The sequence below is a fragment of the Mobula hypostoma genome, chromosome 1 (genome assembly GCF_963921235.1).
Source record: "Mobula hypostoma chromosome 1, sMobHyp1.1, whole genome shotgun sequence".
In the NCBI taxonomy this organism is placed as follows: Eukaryota; Metazoa; Chordata; class Chondrichthyes; order Myliobatiformes; family Myliobatidae; genus Mobula; species Mobula hypostoma.
Genome location: NC_086097.1, coordinates 250,149,236 through 250,176,672, shown reverse-complemented (window position 1 = coordinate 250,176,672; position 27,437 = coordinate 250,149,236). Strand labels below are relative to the sequence as shown.

General features: G+C 44.3%; 1 protein-coding gene across 3 annotated transcripts in view; it reads right to left on the bottom strand.

Annotated features, from left to right (window-relative positions):
• Positions 1-24,631, bottom strand: part of enpp2 (ectonucleotide pyrophosphatase/phosphodiesterase 2) — a 167,183-nt gene extending 142,552 nt beyond the window's left edge. Inside the window, exons 1-2 of one of the 3 annotated variants that reach the window (XM_063067070.1) lie at positions 24,516-24,631; positions 23,229-23,672 (exon numbers count right to left, since the gene is read on the bottom strand). In XM_063067070.1, coding sequence (XP_062923140.1) covers positions 23,229-23,249 — 21 coding nt within the window. In that variant the 5' untranslated portion in view covers positions 23,250-23,672; positions 24,516-24,631. Of the gene's footprint in view, positions 1-23,228; positions 23,673-24,245; positions 24,409-24,515 lie in introns of those variants that run through there. The other 2 variants (XM_063067065.1, XM_063067095.1) reach the window with 2 other exon arrangements.
• Between the last annotated feature and the right edge of the window lie 2,806 nt (positions 24,632-27,437).

Below are 27,437 nucleotides of genomic sequence, written 5' to 3'. Positions count from 1 at the left end.
AAAACTGAAAGCAACAAATACTGGACTGAAAGTGTTGGTATTTCAATGCACACAGCATAAGATGTAAAATGGAGCATCTTGAAATTCAGCTACAGATTGGCAAGTATGACGTTGTGGCCATTTCTGAAACTTGGCTAAAGGATGGCTGCCTTTGGGAGTTGAATGTCCCAGGATATACGGTATATCGGAAAGATAGGTTAGTAGGCAGAGGGGGTGGTGTGGCCCTGTGTATAAGAAATAATATTAAATCATTAGAAAGGGATGACATAGGATTGGAAGGTGTAGAATCTCTATGGGCTGAGTTAAGAAATGGCAAGGGTAAAAGGACCCTAATGGCAGTTGTATACAGGCCTCCAAACAGCAGCCGGGATGTGGACTACAAATTACAGCAGGAGATAGAAAGGGCGTGTCAGAAGGTCAATGTCATAATAATCGTTGGGGATTTTAACATGAAATTGGATTGGGAAAACCAGGCTGGTACTGAACCTCAAGAAAGAATTTGTAGAATGTCTAAGGGATGGCTTTTTATAACAGCTTGTTGTTGAGCCCACTAGGGGATCGGCTGTGCTGGATTGGGTGTTGGCATGATCCGGAGGTGATAAGAGAGCTTAAGGTTAAGGAACCCTTCAGGAACAGTGATCACAATATGATCGAGTTCACTTTGAAATCTGAGAAGGAGAAACTAAATTCCAATGTGTTGGAATTTCACTGGAATAAAGGAAATTACAATGGCATGAGAGGGGAACTGGCCGAAGTTGACTGGAAAGCGACATTTGCAGGAAGGACAGCAGAGCAGCAATGGTTGGAGTTTCTGTGAAAAATGAGGGAAGTGCAAGACAGATACATTCCAACTAAGAAGAAATTGTCGAATGGAAGTAGGACACTTCTGTAGCTGACAAATGAAGTCAGAGCCAAAGTAAAAGCAAAAGAGAGGGCATACAAGGAAGCCAAAGCTAGTGGGAAGATACAGGATTGGGAAGCTTTTAAAAACTTATAGAGGAAACTAAGAAGGTCATTAGGAAGGAAAAGATGAATTATGAAAGGAAGCTGGCAACTAATATCAAAGAAGATACTAAAAGCTTTTTTAAGTATATAAAGGTTAAAAGAAAGTTGAGGGTAGATATAGGACCAATAGAAAATGATGCAGGAGATATTGTAATGAGAGATGCAGAGATGGCAGAGGAACTGAATGCATATTTTGCATCAGTCTTCACAGTGGAAGACATCTGCAGTATACCGGATATTCAAGAGTGTCAGGGAAGTGAAGTTTGTGCAGTGAAAATTACAACTGAGAAGGTGCTCAGGAAGGTTAATGGTCTGAGGGTGGATAAATCTCCTGGACCTGTTAGAGTGCACCCTCGGGTTCTGAAGGAAGTAGCTGGAGAGATTGCAGAGGCTATAACAATGATCTTTCAAGAATCGATAGATTCTGGCATTGTACCAGATGACTGGAAAATTGCAAATGCTACTCCGCTATTTAAGAAGGGTGGGAGGCAGCAGAAAGTAAACTACAGACCTGTTAGCCTGACATCAGTGGTTGGGAAGTTGTTGGAATCGATTGTTAGGGATAAGATTACAGAATACCTGGAAGCACATGACAAGATAGACCAAAGTCAGCATGAAATCCTGCTTGACTAACCTACTGCAATTTTTTGAGGAAATTACAAGCAGGGTAGACAAAGGAATGCGGTAGATGTGGTGTGCTTGGATTTTCAGAAGGCCTTTGACAAGGTGCCGCACATGAGGCTGCTTAGCAAGATAAGAGCCCATGGAATTACAGGGAAGTTACTAGCATGGGTGGAGCATTGGCTGATCGGCAGAAAACAGAGAGTGGGAATAAAGGGATCCTATTCTGGCTGGCTGCCAGTTACCAGTGGAGTTCTACATGGGTTGGTGTTGGGACGGCTGCTTTTTATGATGTACTGTATGTTAATGATTTGGACTATGGGATTAATGGATTTGTGGCTAAATTTACAAAGATTGGTGGAAGAGTGGGTAGTGCTGAGGAAACACAGAGCCTGCAGAGAGTCTTAGATAGTTTAGTGGAATGGGTAGAGAAGTGGCAAATGAAATACAATGTTGGAAAGTGTATGGTCATGCATTTTGGTGGAAGAAATAAATGGGCAGACTATTATTTAGATAGAGAGAAAATTCAAAATGCAAAGATGCAAAGGGACTTGGGAGTCCTTGTGCAGGATACCCTAAAGGTTAACCTCCAGGTTGAGTCGGTGGTGAAGAAGGCAAATGCAATGTTGGCATTCATTTCTAGAGGTATAGACTATAAGAGCAGGGATGTGATGTTGAGACTCTATAAGGCACTCATGAGACCACACTTGGAGTATTGTGTGCAGTTTTGGGCTCCTTATTTTAGAAAGGGTATACTGAAATTGGAGAGGGTTCAGAGAAGATTCACAAGAATGATTCCAGGAATGAAAGGCTCAAAGCCTGTGCCCCTCAGCTATGTGGAGTATTTCGCCATGTATTCAACATGAGCCTGAGGCTCCGGAGGGTTCCTGTACTGTGGAAGACGTCCTGCCTCGTCCCTGTGCCGAAGACGCCGCGCCCCAGCGGCCTCAATGACTACAGACCGATGGCATTGACCTCCCACATCATGAAGGCCCTGGAGAGACTTGTTCTGGAGCTGCTCCGGCCTATGGTCAGGCCACACTTAGATCCCCTCCAGTTCGCCTACCAGCCCTGACTAGGAGTTGAGGATGCCATCGTCTACCTGCTGAACCATGTCTACGCCCACCCGGACAAGCCAGCGAGCACTGTGAGGGTCATGTTTTTTGACTTCTCCAGTGCATTCAACACCATCCGCCCTGCTCCGCTGGGGGAGAAGCTGACAGCGATGCAGGTGGATGCTTCCCTGGTATCATGGATTCTTGATTATCTGACTGGCAGACCACAGTACATGTGCTTGCAACACTGTGTGTCCAACAGAGTGATCAGCAGCACTGGGGCTCCACAAGGGACTGTCTTGTCTCCCTTTCTCTTCACCATTTACACCTCGGACTTCAACTACTGCACAGAGTCTTGTCACCTTCAGAAGTTTTCGGATGACTCTGCCATAGTTGGATGCATCAGCAAGGGAGATGAGGTTGAGTACAGGTCTAAGGTAGGAAACTTTGTCACATGGTGTCAGCAGAATTATCTGCAGCTTAATGTGAAAAAGACTAAGGAGCTGGTGGTAGACCTGAGGAGAGCTAAGGTACCGGTGACCCCTGTTTCCATCCAGGGGGTCAGTGTGGACATGATGGAGGATTACAAATCCCTGGGGATACGAATTGATAATAAACTGGACTGGTCTAAGAACACTGAGACTGCCTACAAGAAGGGTCAGAGCCGTCTCTATTTCCTGAGGAGACTGAGGTCCTTTAACATCTGCGGACGAAGCTGAGGATGTCCTACGAGTCTGTGGTGGCCAGTGCGATCATGTTTGCTGTTGTGTGCTGGGGCAGCAGGCTGAGGGTAGCAGACACCAACAGAATCAACAAACTCATTCGTAAGGCCAGTGATGTTGTAGGGATGGAACTGGACTCTCTGACGGTGGTGTCTGAAAAGAGGATGCTGTCTAAGTTGCATGCCATCTTGGTCAGTGTCTCCCATCCACTACATAATGTACTGGTTGGGCACAGGAGTACATTCAGCCAGAGACTCTTTCTTCCGAGATGCAGCACAGAGCATCATAGGAAGTCATTCCTGCCTGTGGCCATCAAACTTTACAACTCCTCCCTTGGAAGGTCAGACACCCTGAGCCGATAGGCTGGTCCTGGACTTATTTCATAATTTACTGGCATAATTTACATATTACTATTTAACTAGTTATGGTTCTATTACTATATATTATTTATGGTGCAACTGTAACGAAAACCAGTTTCCCCCAGGATCAATAAAGTATGACTATGACTATGCCTACTATGTTACCGTATGAGGAACGTCAGGCAGCTCTTGGGCTGTATTCCCTGGAGTTTAGGAGAATGAAGGGGGATCTCATAGAAACATTCTGAATGTTAAAAGACCTGAACAGATTAGATATGGCAAAGTTATTTCCCATGGTAGGGGAGTCTAGGACAAGAGGGCATGACTTCAAGATTGAAGGTTGTCCATTTAGAAGAGAGATGCAGAGAAATTACTTTAGTCAGAGGATGGTAAATCTGTGGAATTTGTTGCCACGAGCGGCTGTGGAGGCCAAGTCATTGGGTGTATTTAAGGCAGAGATAGATAGGTTCTTGATTAGCCAGGGCATCAAAGGGTATGGGGTGAAGTCAGGGGAGTGGGAATGACTGGAAGAATTGGATCAGCCCATGAAAGAATGGTGGAGTGGACTCAATGGGCCAAATGGCCTACTTCTGCTCCTATATCATATGGTCTTATGATATTAAACCTGATTCTGATTCTAATAATGTTATGTTATCTGTTCTACTATCTTCACAATATTTAAAAAACACCACAGTAGGAGAGTTGTTAATTCAGTTAATTCTTACTTTTCTCTTTAAGGCTGCTGCTTAATTCTGTGTAAAAGTGGCAGTAATTCCTGTGGTTTTATGTAAGTACCATCTTCTATGTGTGAGCCTGAATGTATTTGTTGGCATTTATTGAAGAATGAAGGGTTTACTAGGATGCTGATTGCATTAGAGAGCATGACTTATGAGGATAGCCCTCCACCCATACCAGACAGTGATGCAGCCTGTCAGAATGCTCTCCATGGTATATCTATAGAAGTTTTTGAGTGTATTTGTTGACATGCCAAATCTCTTCAAACTCCTAATGAAGTACAGTCGCCGTCTTGCCTTCTTTATGACTACATCGATATGTTGGGACCAGGTTAGATCCTCAGAGATCTTGACACCCAGGAACTTGAAGCTGCTCACTCTCTCCACTTCTGATCCCTCTATGAGGATTGGTATGTATTCCTTCATCTTACCCTTCCTGAAGTCCACAATCAGCTCCTTCATCTTACTGACATTGAGTGCCAGGTTGTTGCTGTGACACCACTCCACTAGTTGGCATATCTCGCTCCTGTACGCCCTCTCATCACCATCTGAAATTCTACCAACAATGGTTGTATCATCAGCAAATTTATAGATGGTATTTGAGCTATGCCTAGCCACACAGTCATAGGTATAGAGTGAGTAGAGCAGTGGGCTAAGCACACACCTCTGAGGTGTGCCAGTGTTGATTGTCAGCGAGGAAGAGATGTTATCACCAATCTGCACAGCTTGTGGTCTTCTGGTTAGGAAGTTGAGGATCCAATTGCAGAGAGAGGTACAGAGGCCCAGGTTCTGTCAGGATTGTGGGAATGATGGTATTAAATGCTGAGTTGATGAACAGCATCCTGACATAGGTGTTTGTGTTGTCAGGTGGTTTAAAGCCAGGTGAAGAGCCATTGAGATTGCATCTGCCATTGACCTATTGCAGTAGGTCCATGTGCTTGCTGAGGCAGAGGTTCAGTCTAGTTATGACCAATCTCTCAAAGCATTTCATCACTGCAGATGTGTGCGCTGGGCGATAGGTAGTCTTTAAGGCAGCTCACATTATTTTTCTCTGGCACTGGTATAATTGTTGCCTTTTTGAAGCAAGTGGGAACTTCCGCCCGTAGCAGTGAGAAGTTGAAAATGTCCTTGAATACTCCTGCCAGTTGGTTAGCACAAGTTTTCAGGGCCTTACCAGGTACTCCATCAGGACCTTCCGCCTTGCGAGGGTTCATCCTCTTTAAAGACAGCCTAACATCAGCCCCTGATACAGAGATCACAGGGTCAGCAGGTCACCGGGTCACCGGGGTGCAACAGGGACTTTTTTTCAAGGGCAGGAATAATCAATATGAGAGTTTCTGGCAGCATTTTGGAATGCACAGGATGGATACGTCTCAAAGATGAGTAAGTATTCTAAAGGGAGGATGAGGCAACAATGCTGACAAGGGAAGGCAAAGACAGCATAAAAGGAAAAGAGAGGACATACAGTCTAGCAAAAATGAGTGGAAAGTTAGAGGATTAGGTTAGGGTTAAATTGAGGGTTGCATTGGGTCGCATTCCAAAGACGTACAGGTGTGGGGGTAAAGGAAAACTTTTCTGGTTGGCTGAGTCAACTGTCTCAGGTGATAGATGAGACCATGTGAGGAGGAAGGTGGGTGGGTGGGTGTGGGATGAGGAATGAAGATAAGGGAAGGATAAATCAAGGAGTAAAAAGGTTCTGTGGTGCCCACTGCTCCTCTTTTCCCATGGTCAATTCTTCTCTTCCGTTCAATTCTTTTTCCTTCAGCTCTTTACCTCTCGCACGTATCACCTGATTGTTTAAAGTGTTTGATTGGGTGGTAATCAAGCAGACTTTTTAATATCAAAATAAGTATTATTCAGAACTTTTTAAATCTTTACAAGAAACTGTGCACCGACTTCTCATTTTTACATTCATAGTCAATGCTTTCCATCCTGTTCAATTACATTCCTGCACATCAATAGCACTGCTGTCTCTCATGTGGCCCCCTGGGGTGGAGTACTAACTAATACACTAAACGAGGGTCTTCTTCGCCCAATCCAGCCCCTCCATCTTCAGTAGTGGAAGACACCTATATCATGGGTCCTTCCCCACTGAACCCTTGCAGAGGCTGCAACCAAGCTTGGCTGTGCCCCTCAGCACATGCTCCTGCAGCCTGGAATGTGCCAGTTGGCAACATTTCTCCACAGACATCTTTCATCATCTGGGTGCTGTCTGGGACGTGTCACCTATCAGTCCATGATGGAGTCTGTCTGGACATGCTGCTTGGAAGCTCCATTTGCCCTTTATGAACATCCATGATGTTAGCATAAATTTCAAGAGGACTAAAATATAAAAGCAAAGATGTAATGCCGGGGCTTTATAAAGCACTGGTGAGGCCTTGCCTGGAGTATTGCCTGGAGTATTGCTTGGAGTATTGCTTGGAGTATTGCTTGGAGTATTGCCTGGAGTATTGCCTGGAGTATTGCTTGGGGCTTTCGGTCCCTTGCCAAAGAAAGGATGTGCACTTTGGAGAGGGCTTAAAGGAGGTTCTCAAAAATGATTCTGGGATTTAAAGGCTTGTCATATGAAGAGTATTTGATGGTTCCGGGCCTTTACTCACTGGAATTCAGAAGAATGAGGGGTGACCTCATTGAAAAGTAATGAAATGTTGAAAGGCTTCAATAGAGTGGATGTGGAGAGGACTTTTCATATGGTGGGAGAGTCTAAGACCAAAGGACACAGACACAGAGGGGTGTCCTTTTAGAACAGAGATTTGGAGGAATTTCTTTAGCCAGAGAATGGCGAATCTGTGGTATTCTTTGCCACAGGTAGCTGTGGAGGCCAAGTGATTGGGTATATTTAAGACAGAGATTGATAGATTCTTGGCTGATCAGGGCATGAAGGGATATGGGGAGAAGGTAAACGATTGGGGCCGAGAGGGATAATGGATCAGCCATGATGAAATGGTGGAGCAGACTCGATGGGCCAAATGGCCTAATTCTGCTCCCATATCTTATGGTCCTCATGCTACCTTTAGTGATCCACCTGTTAAATTGATAAAGTTTGCAAATTACACCACTGTTATCGGACTAATCACCAGAGGTGACAAATCCAAATACTGCCAGGAAGTAGACAAGCTCATGACCTAGTAGCGTCACAACAACTTGAACAGTGGAGATACGCATCAACTTCAGGAGGAATGTGACTCCTATCCACCCACTCAATGTCAACAACTCTACAGTTAGCACCTTTTCAACATTCAGGTTCCTGGGCCTTGGGACAATATCTCCTTCACTAACAAAAAGGCTTGGCTGAGGATGTACTTGCGGAGTTGGTAAAATGGCATCTCCCCAGTACATCCTGCTACAATTCTACACTGCCATCACAGACAGCATCCTCACATCAGCCTTTACGGCCTGGTTTGGTGCAGCATCCTCTTACAATACACAAAAAAACTACAGTGAGCTGACAGGTCACCAGAAAAGGTCACTGGCTGCAGTCTACCATCACTGCCTGACTTCTACAACTCCAGGACAAAGAAATGGGCAGGAAAAAATTACTGTAGACACTACCTACCCTGAAAACTGCCTTTTTCAATAGCTCCCTTCTAGAAAACACTACAGGTCTATTAAAACTAAAACCACCTCTATCAAATCTCCCCTTATTCTCCTTCTCTCCAGGGAATGAAGCCCTAGCCGATTCAACCTTTCCCTGTAACTCAGGTCATGGTCCAGCAACATCCATGTAAATTTTCTCTGTATTGAAGGTGTTCCGGACCTGTGTGGGAAATGGGAACACTGTTTCACTGTGCTGACAAACTGCTCTGACTATCTTTGTCCCACAGCATTACTTTTAACACAAGTGTGGGTCTGTTTTCCTCACTAGAGTTTCATGTTGTTACTCAGCACTGCCTTTGGTTTGTCCTAGTGACTGGAACAGAGGAGTTCTTCACTATAATACTGGTATTGATTGTCCTAGTGACTGGAACAGAGGAGTGCTTCGCTACAATACTGGTATTGATTTGTATGAGGTCAGATAGTTGCTGGCAGCCAAGGAGCGCAAAGCCATTTGGTCACAGTATGCCTCAGAATCGATTTGTAGGGCCTGCACAATAATGTGCATAGAATATGACAACAACACGTGCGAAAGCCAGCAATTTGGCACGGCCCAAGCAATTAGCGTGATTGCTTTTTGTAAGATCAGGGTTTGATTCCCGCCACTGCCTGTTAGGAATCTGTACATTCTTCCCATGACCACAAGGGTTTCCTCCGGGTGCTCTGGTTTCCACTCACATTCCATAGATTTACTGCCCTCTGACTAATGGAATTCCTCTTCATCCGTTGTAAATGCATGTTCTTCTATTCTGAGGCTATACACTCTGCTCCTAGACTTCCCCTGTGTTGGAAATATCCTCTCTACGGCCACTCTACCTAGGCCTTTCAGTATCCAATAGGCTTCATAAGACCACAAGGCATACTGTAGGGGCAGAATCAAGATGGCTGATTTATTATCCCTCTCAACCCCATTCTCCTGCCTTCTCTCTGAAAGCCTTGATGCCCTGACAAATCAAGAACCTATCAACCTCCACTTTAAATATACCCAATGACTTGTTACCACTGCCATTCCTCTTCATCCCCATTCTAAGTGGGGATTTTTCCTGAGGCTGGGCCTTCTGGTCCTGGACTAACCCACTACTGGAAACATCCTAAACAACAGGAATTCTGCAGATGCTGGAAATTCAAGCAACATACATCAACGTTGCTGGTGAACGCAGCAGGCCAGGCAGCATCTCTAGGAAGAGGTGCAGTCGACATTTCAGGCTGAGACCCTTCATCCTGACGAAGGGTCTCGGCCTGAAATGTCGACTGCACCTCTTCCTAGAGATGCTGCCTGGCCTGCTGCGTTCACCAGCAACTTTGATGTGTGTTACTGGAAACATCCTTTCCACTAGGAGCAGAATTAGGTCATTTGGCCCATCGAGTCTGCTCTGCTATTTCATCATGGCTGATCTATTTCCCTCAGCCCTAATCTCCAGCATTCTCTCCATATCTCTTCATACCCTGATCATTCAAGAATCTATCAACCTCTGCCTTCAAAATACACAATGACGTGGCCTCCCCAGCCACCTGTGACAACAAATTCCACTGATTCACCACTGTTTGGCTAAACCTCTGTTCAGAAAGGACATCCCTCTATTCCAAGACTGTGTCCTCTGGTCTTAGACTTCCCCATCTATAGGAAGCATCCTCACCACGTCCACTCCATTGAGGAGTTTCAACATTCAATGGGACCCCTCCCCATTCCTCTGAATTCCAGAGTACAGGCCCTGAGCTAGCAAACACTACTCATATGATAAGCCTTTCAATCCCAGAATCATTTTTGTGAACCTCCTTTAAGCCCTCTCCAATGTCAGCACATCCTTTCTTGGAAACAGTGCCCAAAGCTGCTCACAAGTGAGATCTCACCAGTGCCTTACAAAACCTCAAATTACATCCTCACTTTTATATTCCAGTCCTCACAAAATGAATGCTAACATTGCCATTGCCTTCCTCACCACCAGCTCAACCTGCAACTTAACATTTAGGGAAATCCTGCACATGGGATCACACATCACATATTTCTGCACCCTGACACTTCTGAACTTCCAGAATACTGCTAGTGTCTTCCACAATGAAAACTGATGAAAAGTAATTATTCAGCTCATCCACCATTTTCTTGTCCCCCGTTACTACTTCTCCAGTATCATTTTCCAGCAGTCCAATATCTACCCTCACCTCTCTTTCACTATGTATGTATGTATGTGTGTGTGTGTATATATATATATATATTTGAAGAAAATTTTGGTATCCTCTTTAACATTTATCAAGCAGTGGTAAATCAAGGCAACTAGACTGGCTGTGTTGTCTAGAAAACCCATCACCACTCATCCAAGAGGCTTCCTCAGTTCCAATCCACGGTGGGTAGTTTACTGGTTTATAAACTCTATGAGTTGCTTAAGAGGATAGCAATCACATAAGGGTCATTAAGAGCCATAGAGGTGATGAGAGGGTCATTAGTCTTATCGTTGCATTAATGGAGGTGTGAACTGTTGTGGAGACGCCAGAGTATTGTGAGCAGTTTTGGGCCCCTTATCTAAGAAAGATAATGGCTCTCTACATGGCTTTAGACCACCTGGACAACACAAGCACCTACATCAGAATGCTGTTCATCGACTATAGCTCACCATTTAATACCATCATTCTCACAGTCCTGATTGAGAAGTTGCAGAACCTGGGCCTCTGTACCTCCCTCTGCAATTGGATCCTTGACTTCCCAACAATCTATGTGGATTGGTGATAACATATCCTCCTCGCTGACGATTAACACTAGCACACCTCAGGGGTGTGTGCATAGCCCACTGCTCTACTCTCTGTATACACATGACTGTGTAGCTCAAATACCAGCTATAAATTTGCTGACGATACAACCATAGTTGGTAGAATCTCAGATGGTGATGAGAGGGCGAACAGGAGTGAGATATGCCAGCTAATGGAGTGGTGTCACAGCAACAACCTGGCACTCAATGTCAGTAAGACGAAAGAGCTGATTGTGGACTTCAGGAAGGGTAAGACGAAGGAACACATACCAATCCTCATAGAGGGATCAGAAGTGGAGAGAGTGAGCAGCTTCAAGTTCTTGGATGTCAAGATGACTGAGGATCTAACCTGGTCCCAACATACCGATGTAGTTATAAAGAAGGCAAGACAGCGGCTATACTTTATTAGGAGTTTGAAGAGCTTTGGCATGTCAACAAATACACTCAAAAACTTCTATAATTGTACCATGGAGAGCATTCTGACAGACTGCATCACTGTCTGGTATGGAGGGGCTACTGCACAGGACTGAAAGAAGCTGAAGAGGGTTGTAAATCTAGCCAGCTCCATCTTGGGCACTACCCTACAAAGTACACAGACATCTTCAGGGAGCGGTGTCTCAGAAAGGCAGCGTCCATTATTAAGCACCCAGGGCATGCCCTTTTCTCACTGTTACCATCAGGAAGGAGGTACAGAAGCCTGAAGACACACACTCAGCGATTCAGGAACAGCTTCTTCCCCTCTGCCATCTGATTCCTAAATGGACATTGAACCTTTGGACAGTACCACACTTTTTTTAAACATACAGTATTTCTGTTTTGGCACGTTTGTTAAAATCTATTCAATATACATAACTGGTTTACTTGTTTATTTATTATTATTCTTTTAAATTTTATTTATTTTTTTCTCTGCTAGATTATGTATTGCATTGAACTGCTGCTACTAAGTTAACAAATTTCACGTCTCTTGCCGGTGATAATAAACCTGATTCTGATTCTGATTCTGAAAGGATGTGCACATTGTTATCATCAAAGGAGTGTCCTTTGTCCTTTAGGTGTAGATATACAGCAAGTCTTGTCCTGAGGGTTAACATAGGAGGGCTAGCACCTCAGGTCAAGACTTGGCTGTATATCAACACCTGAAGAACAAGGGACATTCTTTTGATGATAACAATGTGCACATTTTGGACAGGGAGGGCAGGTGTTTTGAAAGAGGGGTTAAAGAAGGCATCTTTGTCAAAGTGAAAAACCCATCCCTGAACAGAGAGGGTGGGTATGACACCACCGATCAGCTACATACAATTCAGTCCTAACATCTCTACCCCAGCGTCTCCACAACAGTTCACATCTCCATTCATGCAGATAACACTAATGACCCTCTCATTACCTCTATGACTCTTAAAGACCCTCATGTGATTGCTATATCTTTAAACAACTCACAGAGTTTATAAACCAGAAAACTACTCACCAAGGATCTGAACTGAAGAAGCCTCTCAGATGCGTAGTGAAATAGCTTTTAGATAACACAGCAAGTCCAGTTGCCTTGATGTACAATAACCTGGATGACTAAGAACCTTCATAGACTCTTTACCATTATTGGCTAGCTTACTTTGTATTCTGTCTTTTTCCTCTTTATGACTTTTTAGTTGCCTTCTGTTGGTTTTCAAAACTTCCCAATCCTCTAACCTCCCACTAATTTGTGCTATATTGTATACCCTCTCTTTGGCTTTGATGTTGGCGTTAGCTTTCCTTGTCAGGCTGTCTTTAGAGTGCATCTTCTTCGTTGGGATGTATCTATCCTGCACCTTCCAAACTGCTCCCAGAAACTCCAGCCATCGCTGCTCTGCCGTCATCCCTGCTAGTGTCCCCTTCCAATTAACTTTGGCCAGCTCCTCTGTCATGCCTCTGTAATTCCATTTACTCCACTGTAATACTGATACTTCTGACTTTACCTTCTACCTCAAACTGCAGGGTGAATTCTGTTTTTTTTTATCACTCTCACCTAAGGGTTCTTTTACCTTAAGCTCCCTAATTGCACAATACCCAATCCAGAATAGCTGATCCCCTAGTGGGCTCAACCACAAGCTGCTCTAAAAAGCCATCTTGTAGGCATTATACAAATTCTTTCTTGCGCTCCAGTTGTTGTTCAGACCAAACATCAGAATGGGGAAGAAATGTGATCTAAGTGACTTTGACCGTGAAATGATTATTGGTGCCAGAGAGGGTTGTTTGAGTAACTTAGAAACTGCAGATCTCCTGGGATTTTCACACACAACAGTCTCTGCTGTTTACAGAGAATGGTGTGAAAAACAACACAGGTACAGTGAGTGACAGTTCTGTGAACAACGGTGTGCAGACGAGCGTCCCTGAATGTGCATCACATCAGACCTTGAAGCGGATGGGCTACAGCAGCAGAAAACCATTGAAGATGCACTGAGTGGCCACTGTACTGGTGTAACAGAACAGGTTGGGAATGCTAATTCTCCTGCTAACCCTGTCCCTCTGCCCGGTTAGTCACTCCTCTTTGTTCTGTCTCCGGTCTAGTTTTTCCAGCAGTTTGCACACTTTCTGTAGTTTTTGGGTGTCCACCATTTACACACCTCAACAGTAAAACAATCACCAGCTTGGCCAACCAAAACAATGCTCTACTGGTTTATAGCTCATTAAAAATAAGGATTCTAGACACAGGCATTTCAAACAGTTTCATTTATTTTCACTCACACCATCACATCGGTTTGCAGCAGACACATTTGGAATACTAAATAGCACAGTACAGGCCCTCCGGCCCATGATGTTGTGCTAGCCTTTTAACCTACTCCAAGATCAATCTAATCCTTTCTTCCCACATCACCCTCCATTTTTCTATCATCCATGTGACTATCTAAGAGTCTCTTAAATGTCTCTAATGTACCGCCTCTACCACCACTCCTGACAGCCCGTTGCACGGTTGACACCCATCACTCTCTGTAAAAAAGAACCTGCCTTTGACACGCTGCATGTGCTTTCCTCCCACCAACTCAAAATTCTCCACACAAGAGGTTCTGCAGGTGCTGGAGATCCAAAGGAACACACACCAAATGGTGGAGGGGCCCTAGGTCAAATAGGATCGGTGGAGAGGAATGAACACTCGAGGTTTCGTGCTGATACCCTTCATCAGGACTGAAAAGGAAGGGGGAGGAAATGAGAATTAGAGAGTGTGGGAGGGGAAGGAGAACAAGCTGGCAGGTGATAGGTGAGACCCACCCTCTTGTTCTGGAGGAAAAAGGTGCTGGCTTCCCGTTCAATCAATGCCTCTTCTCATCTTGTGATCTTATAAAATTACAGCATTAGCATTAAATTAGCACTGCAAGTTGAATTGGGATCACTACTTGTCGACATGTAACCTTCCTGCACACGTACTTATCAACACATCATGTAAGCACAACTACGGTCAGCAACGTGCCTACCTCAGAGATAATATCTCTCATTCACAATCAGCAGTATGGAACAAACCAGTGCAGCCTCAACAAACAACAGAACTCTTTGTCCGACCGTGGAAAGAAGTCACATTTCAAATCCAGAGTTTGTTATACAGGCAAGGTGCCTAATTGTGTACTTCGTTTAAAAAAAGCAAAAACCTATCAGACCTGCTGTACGGTTAGATGTAGGAGCAGAATTGGGCCATTCAGCCCATCAAGTCTGCTCTGTCATTCCATAATAGCTGATTTATTAACCTTATCAACCCCATTCTCCAGCCTTTTCCCAGTAATCTTTGGTGCCCCAATTAAAACAAAGACCTATCAATCTCTGTTTCAAATGTACTCAATGTCTTGACATGCTGTCTGTGGCGATGAATTCCACAGATTCTCCACCCTCTGGCTAAAGAAATAACTCCTCCTCTCTGTTCTAAATGGAAGAAGAAAGCTCTTAACTCCGAGTGGAGTCTTTGGAACGCTATCATGACGGCGTTTTTTTAGCAGGCTTTCTTATTTTTACGAGGCTGGGTTGCTAGCTTGATGCTCAACCCAGCACGGATGGAAAGTGTGCAAGGGAGCCGGCTGGATTCGAACTCGGGAGCCTTCGCTCCGAAGTCCGGCGCTGATGCCACTACGCCACCAGCCAGCCAGTTCTAAATGGACATCCCTCAATTTTGAAACTGTGCCCTCTGGTCCTGGACTCCTCCCACATAGGGAACATCGTCTCCACATCCACTCTATCTAAGTCTTTCAATGTTCATCAGGTTTCAATTCTTCTAAACTTCAGCGAGTACAGGCCCAAAGCCATGAAATGCTCCTCATGTGTTAAGATGAAGCTCTGTATGTAGTGATGGATATTTCTCGGTAATAGCTTTTGATATTTTGTGACAATATATACACATACTATTGACGATGGAAATGATAATAGATACTCCATATCTTAATCACAAAGGTACATTTTCCATTTTTCCCTAATCCCTGCAAACACTTGTACAAAAAAAGCAGAAAACAAAGAGAAAAATCTCTTTTCAGGGTTTGCATTCCTTCAGGTTCTGTATAGAGCCATTTTCTCACTGTTGCCATGGGGCCGGAGGTACAGGAGCCTTAGGTTCCACACCACCAGGTTATTACCCTCAGCCATCAGGCTCCTGAACCATTGTGCATAATTTCACTCGCCCTAAAACTGAACTGATTCCATAACCTACAGACTCACTTTCAAGGTCTCTACAATTTGTGTTCTCAGTATAATTGATTTATTTATTATTATTATATAAGAACATGAGAAATAGGAGCAGGAGTAGGCCATCCGGCCCATCGAGCCTGCCCTGCCATTCAATAAGATCATGGCTGATCTGTCCGTAAACTCAACTCCATCTACCTGCCCTTTCCCCATAACCCTTAATTCCTTTACTATGTAAGAACCTATCTAACTGTATCTTAAATACATTTAGCGAAGAAGCCTCAACTGTTTCCCTGGGCAGAGAATTCCACAGATTCACCCCTCTCTGGGAAAAACAGTTTCTGCTCATCCCCTGAATCTTGAGGCAATCTTGAGTTCTAGTCTCACCTACCAATGGAAACAACTTTCCTACTACTATCTTATCTATCCCTTTCAAAATTTTGTATGTTTCTGTAAGATCCCCTCTCATTCTTCTGAATTCCAGAGAGTATAATCCCAGGTGACTTAATTTCTCCTCATAGGTGAACCCCTTCATCCCTGGAATCAACCTGGTGAACCTCCTCTGCACTGCCTCCAAAGCCAGTATATCCTTCGTCAAGTAAGGAGACCAGAACTGCACACAGTACTCCAGGTGTGGCCTCACCAGTACCCTGTATAGTTGCAGCATTACCTCCCTGCTCTTGAATTCAATCCCTCTAGATGATGGTTTTTGTATTTGCACAGTTCATCTTCTTTTGCACATTGGTTGTTTGTCAGGCTCGGTGGCATATACGATACATACATACTTTGATAATAAACTTACTTTGAACAATATTTAGGCGCCTTAATAATGCTTATGATTTTCTTCCATTTTACTTTTCATTGTATTTCTTACCTTTCATCTTGCTAACTATCACGTTGCACACTCCTTGTTCAGTTTTGCTGGTATATTTGGCTGATTCACTTCTGAAATGTGTTGGCGCATGGTCAAGTGGTTAAGGCGTCAGTCTAGTGATCTGAAGGTTGCTAGTTCGAGCCTCAGCTGAGGAAGTGTGTTGTGTCCTTGAGCAAGGCACTTAACCACACATTGCTCTGCGACAACACTGGTGCCAAGCTGTATGGGCCCTAATGCCCTTCCCTTGGACAACATCGGTGGCATGGAGAGGGGAGACTTGCAGCATGGGCAACTGCTGGTCTTCCATACAACCTTGCCCAGGCCTGCACCCTGGAGACCTTCCAAAGCACAAATCCATGGTCTCACGAGACCAACGGATGCCTATAAAAACTTCTGAAATACCGCCCCCCCCCCCAGAGTCCAAATGTAATGAGTAGTACATGCTACAACAAATGAGTCGCAGAGTGGCCATTTTCCGAGCTCTCCAGAGCATTAGAATTGGAACTTGCAAAAAGCCCTTTGTAGTAACATATAGAAATAATGCAGGATTAATTATTTATTATGTGCCCAGTTCTGGTCTCCTCACTATAGGAAGGATGTGGAAGCATTGGAAAGGGTACAGAGGAGATTTACCAGGATGCTGCCTGGTTTAGAGAATATGCATTATGATCAGAGATTAAGGGAGCTAGGGCTTTACTCTTTGGAGAGAAGGAGGATGAGTAATTACTTTGGTTCTGTCTTCACTAAGGAGGACATAAATAATCTTCCAGAAATAGTAAGGGACAGAGGGTCCACTGAGATGGAGGAACTGAGCGAAATACATGTTAGTAGGGAAGTGGTGTTAGGTAAATTGAAGGGATTGAAGGCAGATAAATCCCCAGGGCCAGATGGTCTGCATCCCAGAGTGCTTAAGGAAGTGGCCCAAGAAATAGTGGATGCATTAGTGATAATTTTTCAAAACTCGTTAGATTCTGGACTAGTTCCTGAGGATTGGAGGGTGGCTAATGTAACCCCACTTTTTAAAAAAGGAGGGAGAGAGAAACCGGGGAATTATAGGCCGGTTAGCCTAACGTCGGTGGTGGGGAAACTGCTGGAGTCAGTTATCAAGGATGTGATAACAGCACATTTGGAAAGCGGTGAAATGATCGGACAAAGTCAGCATGGATTTGTGAAAGGAAAATCATGTCTGACGAATCTCATAGAATTTTTTGAGGATGTAACTAGTAGAGTGGATAGGGGAGAACCAGTGGATGTGGTATATTTGGATTTTCAAAAGGCTTTTGACATGGTCCCACATAGGAGATTAGTGTGCAAACTTAAAGCACACGGTATTGGGGGTAAGGTATTGGTGTGGGTGGAGAATTGGTTAGCAGACAGGAAGCAAAGAGTGGGAATAAACGGGACCTTTTCAGAATGGCAGGCGGTGACTAGTGGGGTACCGCAAGGCTCAGTGCTGGGACCCCAGTTGTTTACAATATATATTAATGACTTGGATGAGGGAATTAAATGCAGCATCTCCAAGTTTGCGGATGACACGAAGCTGGGTGGCAGTGTTAGCAGTGAGGAGGATGCTAAGAGGATGCAGGGTGACTTGGATAGGTTGGGTGAGTGGGCAAACTCATGGCAGATGCAATTTAATGTGGATAAATGTGAAGTTATCCACTTTGGTGGCAAAAATAGGAAAACAGATTATTATCTGAATGGTGGCCGATTAGGAAAAGGGGAGGTGCAACGAGACCTGGGTGTCATTATACACCAGTCATTGAAAGTGGGCATGCAGGTACAGCAGGCGGTGAAAAAGGCGAACGGTATGCTGGCATTTATAGCGAGAGGATTCGAGTACAGGAGCAGGGAGGTACTACTGCAGTTGTACAAGGCCTTGGTGAGACCACACCTGGAGTATTGTGTGCAGTTTTGGTCCCCTAATCTGAGGAAAGACATCTTTGCCATAGAGGGAGTACAAAGAAGGTTCACCAGATTGATTCCTGGGATGGCAGGTCTTTCATATGAAGAAAGACTGGATGAACTGGGCTTGTACTCGTTGGAATTTAGAAGATTGAGGGGGGATCTGATTGAAACGTATAAGATCCTAAAGGGATTGGACAGGCTAGATGCAGGAAGATTGTTCCCGATGTTGGGGAGGTCTAGAACGAGGGGTCACAGTTTGAGGATAGAGGGGAAGCCTTTTAGGACCGAGGTTAGGAAAAACTTCTTCACACAGAGAGTGGTGAATCTGTGGAATTCTCTGCCACAGCAAACTGTTGAGGCCAGTTCATTAGCTATGTTTAAAAGGAAGTTAGATATGGCCCTTGTGGCTACAGGGGTCAGGGGGTATGGAGGGAAGGCTGGGTTCTGAGTTGGATGATCAGCCATGATCATAATAAATGGCGGTGCAGGCTCGAAGGGCCGAATGGCCTACTCCTGCACCTATTTTCTATGTTTCTATGTTTCTATGAGAGGAGACATGATAGAGGTGTACAAGATAATAAGAGGAATAGATAGAGTGGATAGCCAGTGCCTCTTCCCCAGGGCACCACCGCTCAATACATGAGGACATGGCTTTAAGGTAAGGGGTGTGAAGTTCAAGGGGGATATTAGAGGAAGGTTTTTTACTCAGAGAGTGGTTGATGCGTGGAATGCACTGCCTGAGTCAGTGGTGGAGACAGATACACTAGTGAAGTTTAAGAGACTACTAGACAGGTATATGGAGAAATTTAAGGTGGAGGGGTTATATGGGAGGCAGGGTTTGAGGGTCGGCACAACATTGTGGGCTGAAGGGCCTGTACTGCGCTGTACTGTTCTATGTTCAATTTTAATTAATTAATTTAGATCACTTTGCAGAGATCTGTTTTCACTTTGACACAAAAGAGTCTTTTTATGTTGATCAGTGTCAAAAAAAAGCCAGATGAAATCCACTGTGATTCAATGTCGTAAAACAATAAAACATGAAAACTTCCAAGGGCATGAATACGGTACTTTTTATAGACATTATGTACCCAGTGACCTGGCCTATACAGTCATCTATGGAAATAAATTCCACAGATTCACTACCCTCTGGCTAAAGTGATTCCTCCTCATCTCCATTCTAAATGGACGTCCCTCTATTCTGAGGCAGTACTGTCTGGTTCTAGACTCACCAATTATAGGCAACATTCTCTCCACCTTCACTCTATTTAGGCCTTTCAATATTCGATAGTTCCAAAGAGATCCCAACCAAATCCCAGCCCCATCTTCATTCTTTTACACTCCAGTGAGTACAGACTCAGAGCTATCAAACACTCCTCATACATTAACCCTTTCATTCTTGTGATCATTTCTGTAAACCTCCTCTGGACCCTCTCCAATCTTTTCTTAGATAAGGGGCCCAGAACTGCTCACAATTCTCCCTGTGCGGTCTGACCAAATCCTTGTCAAGCCTAGCGTTATATCCTTTTCTCAATGAGATCCCCCCCCCCCATTCTTCTTTCCAAAGATGCAGCATTGTGCGTGTGTGTGTGAGAGAGATAGAGAGAGATGGTGTTTGTGTGTTTCTCTCTGGATTTCCACCATCTGCAGAATCTCTTGTGTTTTCTTGTCGGGAGCATTTCACACGTGGTTCTGAGCGCTGATCCGAAACCAACCAAGTGGATGTTTACGGGAATGTCTTAAATTCCAATGCTTTCTTTTGGATGTACTCTTTTGGAGTCTAATAAGCGTTTTACGCGTTTTTTAAAAGTTTTCTTTATAATGCATACACTTAGCGTTTGGAGTTTCCATTGAGTTATAGCGACGTTGGAAACGGGACTATCAGACGCGATCAGGCTAAGGGACTTTCTCCCGCCTGTCTTTCCGGCCAGCTTTTTTTAGCTAGTCGGCGTACCACACATTATAACCCGTTAGTTTGATATGATAATGTCCATTGTTCCCTATGCGATGAACTCTAGCGGTTATGCACAAGTAAATTGCAACGGCGCAGAAAAAAAAACGGTGCGGACATTATAAGTGACCTTAGTAAAACACTGGAAGTCCAGAACAACACACGCGAGATGCTGGGGAAACTAGGCAAGCCGGGCAGTAGCTGAGGCCCTTCCTCAGGACTGGAAAGGAAAGGGGAAGAATTCAGAATAAGGAGGAGGACGAACTAGAAGGTGATAGGTAGGACCAGGTGAGGGGGAGATGGGTGGGTGGGGGAGGCAGATGAAGTAGGAAGCTGGGAGGTGGTAGGTGGCGCCGGAGAGGAAGGAATCTGATAAGAGGAGAGTGGACCATGGGAGAGAGGGGCGGAGGAGGAGGACAAGGGGGAGGTGAGGGAAAGAGAAAGGGTAAATTCGGTTGCACCGTTCGATTCAATCCCTTTGTGTGTTCTCATCGCTTATGCTTTATTAATATTCAAATTCTCATAGATAATTACACAAAATTAACAAAGATCTAAACATGAACACAAGGGATTCTGCGGGTGTTCTGGAAATCCAGAGCAACACTCACAAAATGCTGGAGGAACTCAGAACAGGCAGCATCTATGGAGAGGAATGAACAGTCGGCGTTTTGGACCAAGACCTTGATAAAGGGTCTCTGCACGAATCATCGACAGTTTACTCCTGTCCCCTGGATGCTATCTGATCTCAGTGAAATTCCCCGGTGCAGTATTTGTAAGTCTTTGTGTGCAATTTTCATTGATTCTATTGTATTTCTTTGTATTTACTGCGAATGCCCGCAAGAAAATGAATCTCAGGGTTGTATATGGTGATATATAAGTACTTTGATAATAAGCTTGGTCACTCTAAATTGCAACTGAATAACGTGAAACTGGCTTGCTATTTGCAGGTTAATGTGAAGTATTATAGTACTGTATGCAACTATTGGAGAATTTTATTGAGATACAGTGCGGACGGAACCGGCCCAGCAATCCCCCAACTTGACCCCAGCCTAATCACGCGACGGGTTACAATGGCCAGTTAACCTGCCAACCGGTACATCTTTGGGTTGTAACAAAAAGGAGCGGGCAGTGTGTCACTGTGCATTTTCGGAATGGAAATCTGACCATTTATATAAACACAAAAAGCTTCTGCAGATGCTGGAGATCCGGAGGAACTCAGCAGGTCGGCCAGCATCTACGGAAGTCAGTAAACAGTCGGCGTTTGGGGCCGAGACCCTTCTTCAGGACTGGAAAGGAAGGGGGAAAGAAGCCGGAATAACGACGGTGGGGGCGGGGGAGGAGGACAAGCTGGTAGGTGACAGGTAAGGACAGGTGGGTAGGAAGGAATCTGCTAGGACCATAGGGGGGGACCCAGGGGGAGGTGATAGGCAGATGAGAAGAGATAAGAGGCCAGAGTGGGGAATAGAAGAAGAGGGAAGGGTAGCGATTTTTTTTACCGAAAGGAGAACTCGATATTCATGCCGTCAGGGTACCCAGGCTGTTGATCCTCCACGCTGAGAGCGACCTCATCTTGGCACAAGAGGAGGCCATGGATGGGTACGGGATCGGAAGTGAAATGCTGGCCACCGGGAAGTCTTGCTTTTGGTGGAGGAAGCGAGGGTGCTCGACGAAGAGGTCCCCAATTTTACGACGGGTCTCACCAATGCGGAGGAGGCCGCATCGGGAGCACCGGGCACAATAGACCGCAGCAGGTTCGCAGGTGAAGTGTTGCCTCAGCTGGAAGTTCTGTTCGGGGCTCTGAATGGGGGTAGGGGGAGGAGGTGATTATTTATATAAATGCACTTCTGAACGAGACTACTACTGAGGGGTAGCGGCTTTTTCCTTTCAATAGCGAACATCGCCATTTCATGTTGAACTTGACGCGTTTCTCGAGCCCTTGCGATTATTTAGAACTGACCTGCAGGTCATTAAAAACGAGTAAGCTGTTCAATGTTGTCACTGGGTGACGTTCCCACCGCACAGCTGGACTGCGGTCCCCTTAAGGGTTGGTAAACCACATCTGGAGTCGATTGCCTGCCCTCTTTGTAGTATCCGATTACATTATTATTCCGCATCAACATGCAGAACGTAGAACATTACAGGCCCTTTGACCCACACCATGTTGTGCCGACCTTTCAAGATCAATCCTACAAACCCCCCCCTCCCAATTATTCTGAGGAAACCATGTTTACAAATAGCTAATTGTCGTTTCATCACAAAACTCCCACTATGTTATCGAGAAATAACGGAAAACACTCGGCGCCTTATCTAAGAAAGGAGAAGGTTCAGAGGAAGCCGACGAGAACGATCATGGGAACGGAAGGGTTAACCTATCAGGAGCGTTTGATGGTTTTTGGCCTCTACTCACTGGAGATTAGAAGAATGGGGGGGGGTGTACCTCACCGAAATCTAAGGAATATTGAAAGGCCTTGAGGGTGTTTCCTATGGTGAGGGGGTCTAGGATCAGAGGGCACAGCCTCACAATAGAGGGACGTCCATTTGGAACAGAGACAAGGAGGAATTTCTTTAGCCAGAGGGTGGTGAATCTGTGGAATTCATTGCTACAGACGGCTGTGAAGGGCAAGTCATTGGGTATATTTAAAACAGAGGCTGATGGGTTCTTGATTCGTAAGAACGTTAAAAGTTACGCGGCGAGGACAGGAAAATGAAGTTGAGAGGGATCAGCTATGAATGAATGTCGGAGCGGATTCGATGGGCCAAATGGCCTAATTCTGCTCCTACGTTTTATGGTCTAATATATCAGAATAAGTAAATTTTTAAAAACGTACTCATATTTACATTTCGACATACTTGTCGCAACAAAATAAACATCGGTTCATCAGACGAAATTTAATCGATTGGTAAAGCTCCCATTAAATGAATGGATTTCAAAAGGTAGCATGGGTATTTAAATCCGGAACTCAAGTCTGTTTTCAAAATATCAAACTAGCTGAACGGAAACTTCATCGGAAAAAAAACTGAAGAGTCTACTGTACCAGGTGCTCCTGAATAACCATTGCTTTCTGGAGGTTGGAAGCGTCCCGTCCGATCTCTGTTTACTCGGTCCGAGCTGATTTGCTGATTTGCTCACTCCAGTTGTTGGTTGCTGACTGGTTCAAGCCTCGGGCACTCTGTTCTATTTGTTCTCTGACGTTTGTTCTCTCTCTCGTGTCCCGGCTTTATCTCCGCCGTTAATTAATTCAGAGTGGCACCAAGCTCTGAGCACAATGGTTGTCAGCGGAAATGGCCTTCAGGCCCGGCTACTGGTACAAACTCCCACGGCTATGAGCTGATCCTCAATATCAAGAGCCAAGTGTGCGAAAACCAACAGATTAGATTACCAATAGGGACAAAACAATTCTTCACTTCACAAACCTTCAATGCACATATGTCACTGGGATCCTTCCAAACTTCGCGGAGTAGGCTTGTTTTCTAGTCTCCTATAAACAATTAAAACAGCTTGGCGTAAATTGATTATCAAGGTACATATGTAACCTTGAGGTACATTTTCCTGCGGGCACTCACAGTTAATACAAGAAACACAATGAAAGACCGCACCCAACAGGACGGGCAGTCAGCGTGCAAAAGACAACAAACTGCGCAAATACAAAAAGAGATAATAATAATAATAAACCCCAATAGTAATATCTACAACTGGTATCGTCCCAAAGGCACTACACAATAGCATTATACAATTAAACCTACACAGTAATATTCATGTTAATCTCCAGAAAGACACAATACTAAACACCACTAGAATAGTCCGAAAGTTCCTAGCAATTGAGAACTGAGTGTGCTTGTCCATGCCCGTACCTCAGGTTTTACCAGCTTCAGCTGAGAAAAGATATAAATAAAACAATAAATGTCGAAAACATAAGACCCGAGTGCTTCCTCAGGTCGTCCCAGACCTGGATCAGGAAGAGTGCTAGGTTGTGGGAAGAGTTCAGCGATGCGGTGAGTGAAGCTGAATGAATTCATCCCCCCGTGGTTCAGGAGCCTGATGGTTGACTTACCAAATCATGTTACTAGAATCAGTGTTAGGGTTATTATCTCCGACATGCAGTGAAACGTGTTGTTTTGCGGCAGCGGTACTGTGTAATACACAACATACTATAAGTTACAATAGAAAGTATACTTTAAAAAAGTAGCGCGAAAATAGTGAGGTAGTGTTCCATGGACCGTTCAGAAATCTGACGGCGGAGGGAAGAAGCTGGTTGTAACAAATGATCAGTGTTTGTCTTTTAAACATTTCAATACTGAAATCGATACTTCAGAAAACATACATGTTTAGGAAAACTTTTTATTCTCGATGCCAACTGACGAATTGCATTAACAGCCCTCACGAATCCTCGTTTGTACTGATTTGGCCTTTGTGTACATCAGTTGACACTTGTTTGGTAGAGTTCAGAAAGTTGACCCTGTTCTACTCTATTCTGTTAGGTCATCAAAACGACTCGTCAAACCTCGAGGACTGGAGATATTTTCTTGGTAACCATCCTCCGCCCTCCCACCATATTATTAATGATTAGCAGGGGTGACCATTTCAATTGATTGTATAAACGCTGATACTTTGGAAAATTCCAACGGAAACGAATGTAGCCTGATATGGTGTAATTAAAGAACCTCTTGTGTTCAAAACCTTCCTTGGGCTCAGCTTCTACCTCTTCGTCACAATCCTAGGATCTCTGCGCTCCTCCGTTGCCAGCCTCTTGCACATCCGTCAATTCCTTCGTCCCTCGTCCCAGACCTGGATCAGTTAATTTGACTGGAAGATAACCATCTTCGGAAGAGGAAATGTTTAATCTGAGCACTTGTAAAGTGAAACGAGGTTTTATATTTCACTTTACATTTTAGTAACAGGTTTTTTAAAAAAAAATTAAGTGTCAGCAACAACTTCGTCCCCTCCGCTCTCAGATTTCTGAATGGTCTATGAACTCACCTAATCTCTTTTGCGGTGTTTCTTTATTTTCTTATTTATAGTATTTTAAAAATGTATTGTACCGTAGTGCTGTCGCAAAACAACAAATTTCACGACACAGCACGTCCGAGATATTAAACCGATCCTGAATGCGCAAATCCTACTCTACCATTCCAAATTAATGCTCATCGATAAGTATATGAAAAACGAATTGTGCAAAGCGCAGCCCCAATTCTTCGACATGGTTGTTGGGAGGTGACCAGTTGTCCAAGTATAACCGTTAGAAACAGAGTTCATTTAATGTTGAGATTTACCATGTGTAATTGGCCTTTTAGGATAAACTTAACTCATGCGGCCATCAGTTGCCCTGTCTTTGAGTAATTATTCGGTGTTTTTTTTAATTATTGAGGATTAAAGATTAAGTGGTAAACGCAAACAGGCTTTCCCCCCAAGGTTGGGTGAAACTACAACTAGAGGTCATGGGTTAAGGGTGAAAGGTGAACAGGTTCAGAAGAACATGAGAGGAAACCTCTTCACTCAGGACAGTGAGAGTGTGGGACGAGCTGCCAGAGGAAGGGGTGGGTGCGGATTTGATTTCAACATTCAAGAGAAGTTTGGATGGGTACGTGGGTGGGAGGGGTATGGTCCCGGTGGGTCAGGGCAGAATAATAGATCGGCATGGACTTGAGGGACCGAAAAGCCCGTTTCTGTGCGGCAATATTATATGATACCAGCTCGACTATTGGTTTAGAAACATAGAAACATAGAAAATAGGTGCAGGAGTAGGCCATTCGGCCCTTCGAGCCTGCACCGCCATTTATTATGATCATGGCTGATCATCCAACTCAGAACCCAGCCTTCCCTCCATACCCCCTGACCCCTGTAGCCACAAGGGCCATATCTAACTTCCTTTTAAACATAGCTAATGAACTGGCCTCAACAGTTTGCTGTGGCAGAGAATTCCACAGATTCACCACTCTCTGTGTGAAGAAGTTTTTCCTAACCTCGGTCCTAAAAGGCTTCCCCTCTATCCTCAAACTGTGACCCCTCGTTCTAGACCTCCCCAACATCGGGAACAATCTTCCTGCATCTAGCCTGTCCAATCCCTTTAGGATCTTATACGTTTCAATCAGATCCCCCCTCAATCTTCTAAATTCCAACGAGTACAAGCCCAGTTCATCCAGTCTTTCTTCATATGAAAGACCTGCCATCCCAGGAATCAATCTGGTGAACCTTCTTTGTACTCCCTCTATGGCAAAGATGTCTTTCCTCAGATTAGGGGACCAAAACTGCACACAATACTCCAGGTGTGGTCTCACCAAGGCCTTGTACAACTGCAGTAGTACCTCCCTGCTCCTGTACTCGAATCCTCTCGCTATAAATGCCAGCATACCGTTCGCCTTTTTCACCGCCTGCTGTACCTGCATGCCCACTTTCAATGACTGTCCTAACAGTCAGCGCACAGAATCGACGATCTTAAATCCATTGCCATCCAGCTGCAAGTTCAGCGTCTGCAGTTAATATAAAAATATTAAAAACGCTGCAAACTGGAAGGTGCCCATCATATACTCTTTAAATGAAGAGGGGCAGGTCCCTCGCCCTTCCGCTCTCCGTGTATTTCGTCTATAGTATGTCTGGCCTGAGTACTTGTCACATTATGGGTCCATGGACAATATTCCAAGCGTCTCTTAACCAACAGCCCCAAGTTATATGAATGACATAAATACATTAATAAATAAAGTAAATAAAAATAATTATTTATCAATAAAGTTAATAGTAATAAAGTTATTTTGTATGAAGTTATTTTTACTTCTACATCCTGCACGTTTTCTAGAAATTGGCACATTTTAAAAGCTTTTCAAAAATAAGTGAGAAATAGATTTTTTTCTCCCCCCCCACCCTTCTATTCCCCACCAGCCTTTCACTTTCCTCCACCCCCCCCCTTCCCAGTCGACTGTTTCATCCATTTCGTAGATGCTGTCTAACCCGCAGAGTTCCTCCAGCAGTTTGTATGTGTTGCTTTGCAGTGGAATGATTACTGAATTTATGACTGAAATGGTTGAAAAACTTGTGAAGAAAAATCGAATATTCGGGATAGTGTGTACACTTCAAACTTCAAGTTTCAAAGTATATTTATTATCAAAGTATGTATACAGTTACAACCCTGGGATTCGTCCACCCCCTCCCCCGCAGGCAGCCACGAAACAAGGAAACCCCATATAAAGAAAACCCCACACAACAAAGTCGGTGCAATAAAAAGATGAAGACCAAAAGGGAAGAGAGTGTT